Source organism: Trichechus manatus, unplaced genomic scaffold (assembly GCF_000243295.1).
Source record: "Trichechus manatus latirostris isolate Lorelei unplaced genomic scaffold, TriManLat1.0 scaffold00077, whole genome shotgun sequence".
Classification (NCBI taxonomy): Eukaryota; Metazoa; Chordata; class Mammalia; order Sirenia; family Trichechidae; genus Trichechus; species Trichechus manatus.
The window spans coordinates 1,211,662-1,213,971 of record NW_004444013.1 but is presented as its reverse complement, the minus strand read 5'-3'; the positions used below and the strand labels follow the sequence as shown (position 1 = coordinate 1,213,971).

The window sequence follows — 2,310 nt, the reverse complement described above, 5'->3', positions numbered from 1 at the left end:
GCCCTGGCCTCAGAGAAAGACAAGCAGAGGCTTCCAAAAGCAGCACAGACAGGCCAGGGGAGCACTCACACCCACACACACAGTCTGGGACTTCTGCAGAGCACAGCTGCTCCACAGGGGGACTACCTCCTGATTGGTGGGAAGCCAGAGAAAGGGGGGTGCCTGGGGATGAACCCAGTACCCACACCCAGTTCTGCTCACAAGGGAGACTCCTCTAGGGTCCTCACCCTCTTACCTTCCCCCTTTCAACCCAGAGAGGACTCGGCAATGCCGCACGGGGGTTTATTCCAGTCACAGCTTCCAGAGAAACTCAACAATAAATTACATCATTAAATAAACTCCCTTGCTGGACTGTGCCCCCCTCCCCCCCATCCTCTCCCAGCACCCTGCAAGACTCAGCGGGGGGCGAGAGGAGTGAACCTTGATGGACCTTGACAAGCGAGGGGCTGAAGGAGTCTCCTCACCCTACTCCTCAGCCCCCTCGCACTCTTGCCTGCCCTTGATAGCTGGGCAGCTGCTAGTCAGCTGTTGCTTCAGGACGGGGAGGGCTAGAAAGGGGCAGCAGCCGCCTGCTCCAGGCCTGTCCTAGAGGTGTGTGGGGTTCTCCAGAGAGGGGTCCGTCTTAGTCATGTGCAAGACCACAGTGGGGGCCTTGTAGTGGCAGTGGGTGCCACGGCCGTAGCTCCCGGGGGCCCGGCAGGCCTTTGCCCGGGCCCGGCCTGTGGCGATCTTGCGGTGGCACAGACTCTGCCAAGTCTGGAAAGTCTTGGAGCTCCAAACCCAGACTCCACTGGTGATGCCCACCACCAGTGACATGAAGATTTTCAGCATAAAGACAGCCACGGTGGGCACCGAGCCCTCTTGCAGTGAGCAGTCCCTCCGGCCCCCGGGCACTGGAGCCGCTGTGCATAGCTGCTCGGTGGCCCGAAGGCGCCAGAAGTCCATGTTGAGGCGCTCATAGACGTAGCAAACAATGACGCAGGTGGCAGGCACTGTGTAGAGGATGGAGAAGACCCCAATCTTGACCATGAGCTTCTCCAGCTTCTCGGTGTTGGCGCCTCCTGTCTTCATGATCTTGCGTATGTGGAAGAGGGCCACGAAGCCCGTCAGGAGGAAGCTGGTGCCGACCACGAGGTAGCAGGACAGGGGCACCAGCACGAAGCCTGTGAGAGCAGACGCGTCCATGCTGGCCACGTAGCACAGCCCGGTCAGTTCATCCCCGGCCACCTTGCGCAGGGTCAGGATGATGATGGTCTTGAGGGCCGGTAGGCCCCAGGCCGCCATGTGGAAGTAGCTGCCATGGGCCTCAATGGCTTCATGACCCCATTTCTTGCCGGCCGCCAGGAACCAGGTGAGTGTCAGGACCACCCACCACAGCGAGCTGGCCATACCAAAGTAGTAGAGCAGCAGGAAGACGAGCGTGCAGCCCGTGTTCTCCAGTCCCTCCTGAATCACGTACAGTGCGCCCGCCTCCTGGTCACAGGCCACGCTCTGTGCTCCGGCCACGGCGCGGATGAGGAAGGCCAGCGAGTAGACGTTGTAGCACATGGAGAGGAAGATGATGGGGCGCTCGGGATACTGGAAACGGTGAGGCTCCAGCAGGAAGGTGAGCACAGTGAAGGCGGTAGAGAAGAAGCACAGCGCCGACCACACGGCCATCCACACGAGCGCGAAGTCCTTGTCCCGCCGGGACCAGAACACCTCGACGCCCGGCCCGCAGCGCGGGGCGCACGAGCGACTCTTCTCCACGTACTGGAACTTCTCCGGGTTCTCGCAGGCGCCGCCCGGCCCTGGGGCACCGTCGCCGGGGGGCCGCGCAGGCCACGGCGCCACTGGCAGCATGCCCCGGCCCTTGTGCGACTCAGCGGGGCCGGCAGTGGCATTCTCGGGTGCCTCCATGCAGAGCGCTTGCGGGTCATTGCGCGTGGGCAGCTGCGCGCAGTCCAGCGAGTCCGGCCAGCCGAAGTTGAACTGCTCCATGATGGGCGCGCAGCGCAAGCGCGCCTGCTCGCACATGGGCCGGCAGGCAGGGATGGGCGTCGAGACCTGGTCGGTGCACATGGGCACGTAGAGCGAGCACAGGAAGAAGCGCAGGTGGCTGTGGCAACCGTACTGCACGAGCGGCGCGAACTCGTCCAGCTTGGCGGCCGCCTCGCGCTGCGACTCGTGGCCCAGCAGATTGGGCATGCGGGTCAGGTTGTAGCCGATGCCGCGGCACATGGGGATCTCCACCGCCTGGCACGGCGCCGGCCCGCGCCCGCGCTCTGGGTCGAAGCGGCCGATCTCCAGCGCCGCGCCACCCGCCGCCAG

At 63.9% G+C, this 2,310-nt stretch overlaps 1 protein-coding gene across 1 annotated transcript; it reads right to left on the bottom strand.

Moving 5' to 3' along the window:
• Nucleotides 1-227: 227 nt before the first annotated feature.
• On the bottom strand, nt 228-2,304 carry FZD9 (frizzled class receptor 9). Its single transcript, XM_004380750.2, has one exon. The coding sequence runs from the start codon at nt 2,218-2,220 to the stop codon at nt 586-588; it is 1,635 nt and encodes a 544-aa protein (XP_004380807.1). The 5' UTR covers nt 2,221-2,304; the 3' UTR covers nt 228-585.
• Nucleotides 2,305-2,310: the final 6 nt, after the last annotated feature.

Excerpts from the sequence above, each read along its gene's own strand:
- FZD9 (XM_004380750.2), bottom strand. The coding sequence starts at position 2,220 with ATGTGCCGCGGCATCGGCTACAACCTGACCCGCATGCCCAATCTGCTG.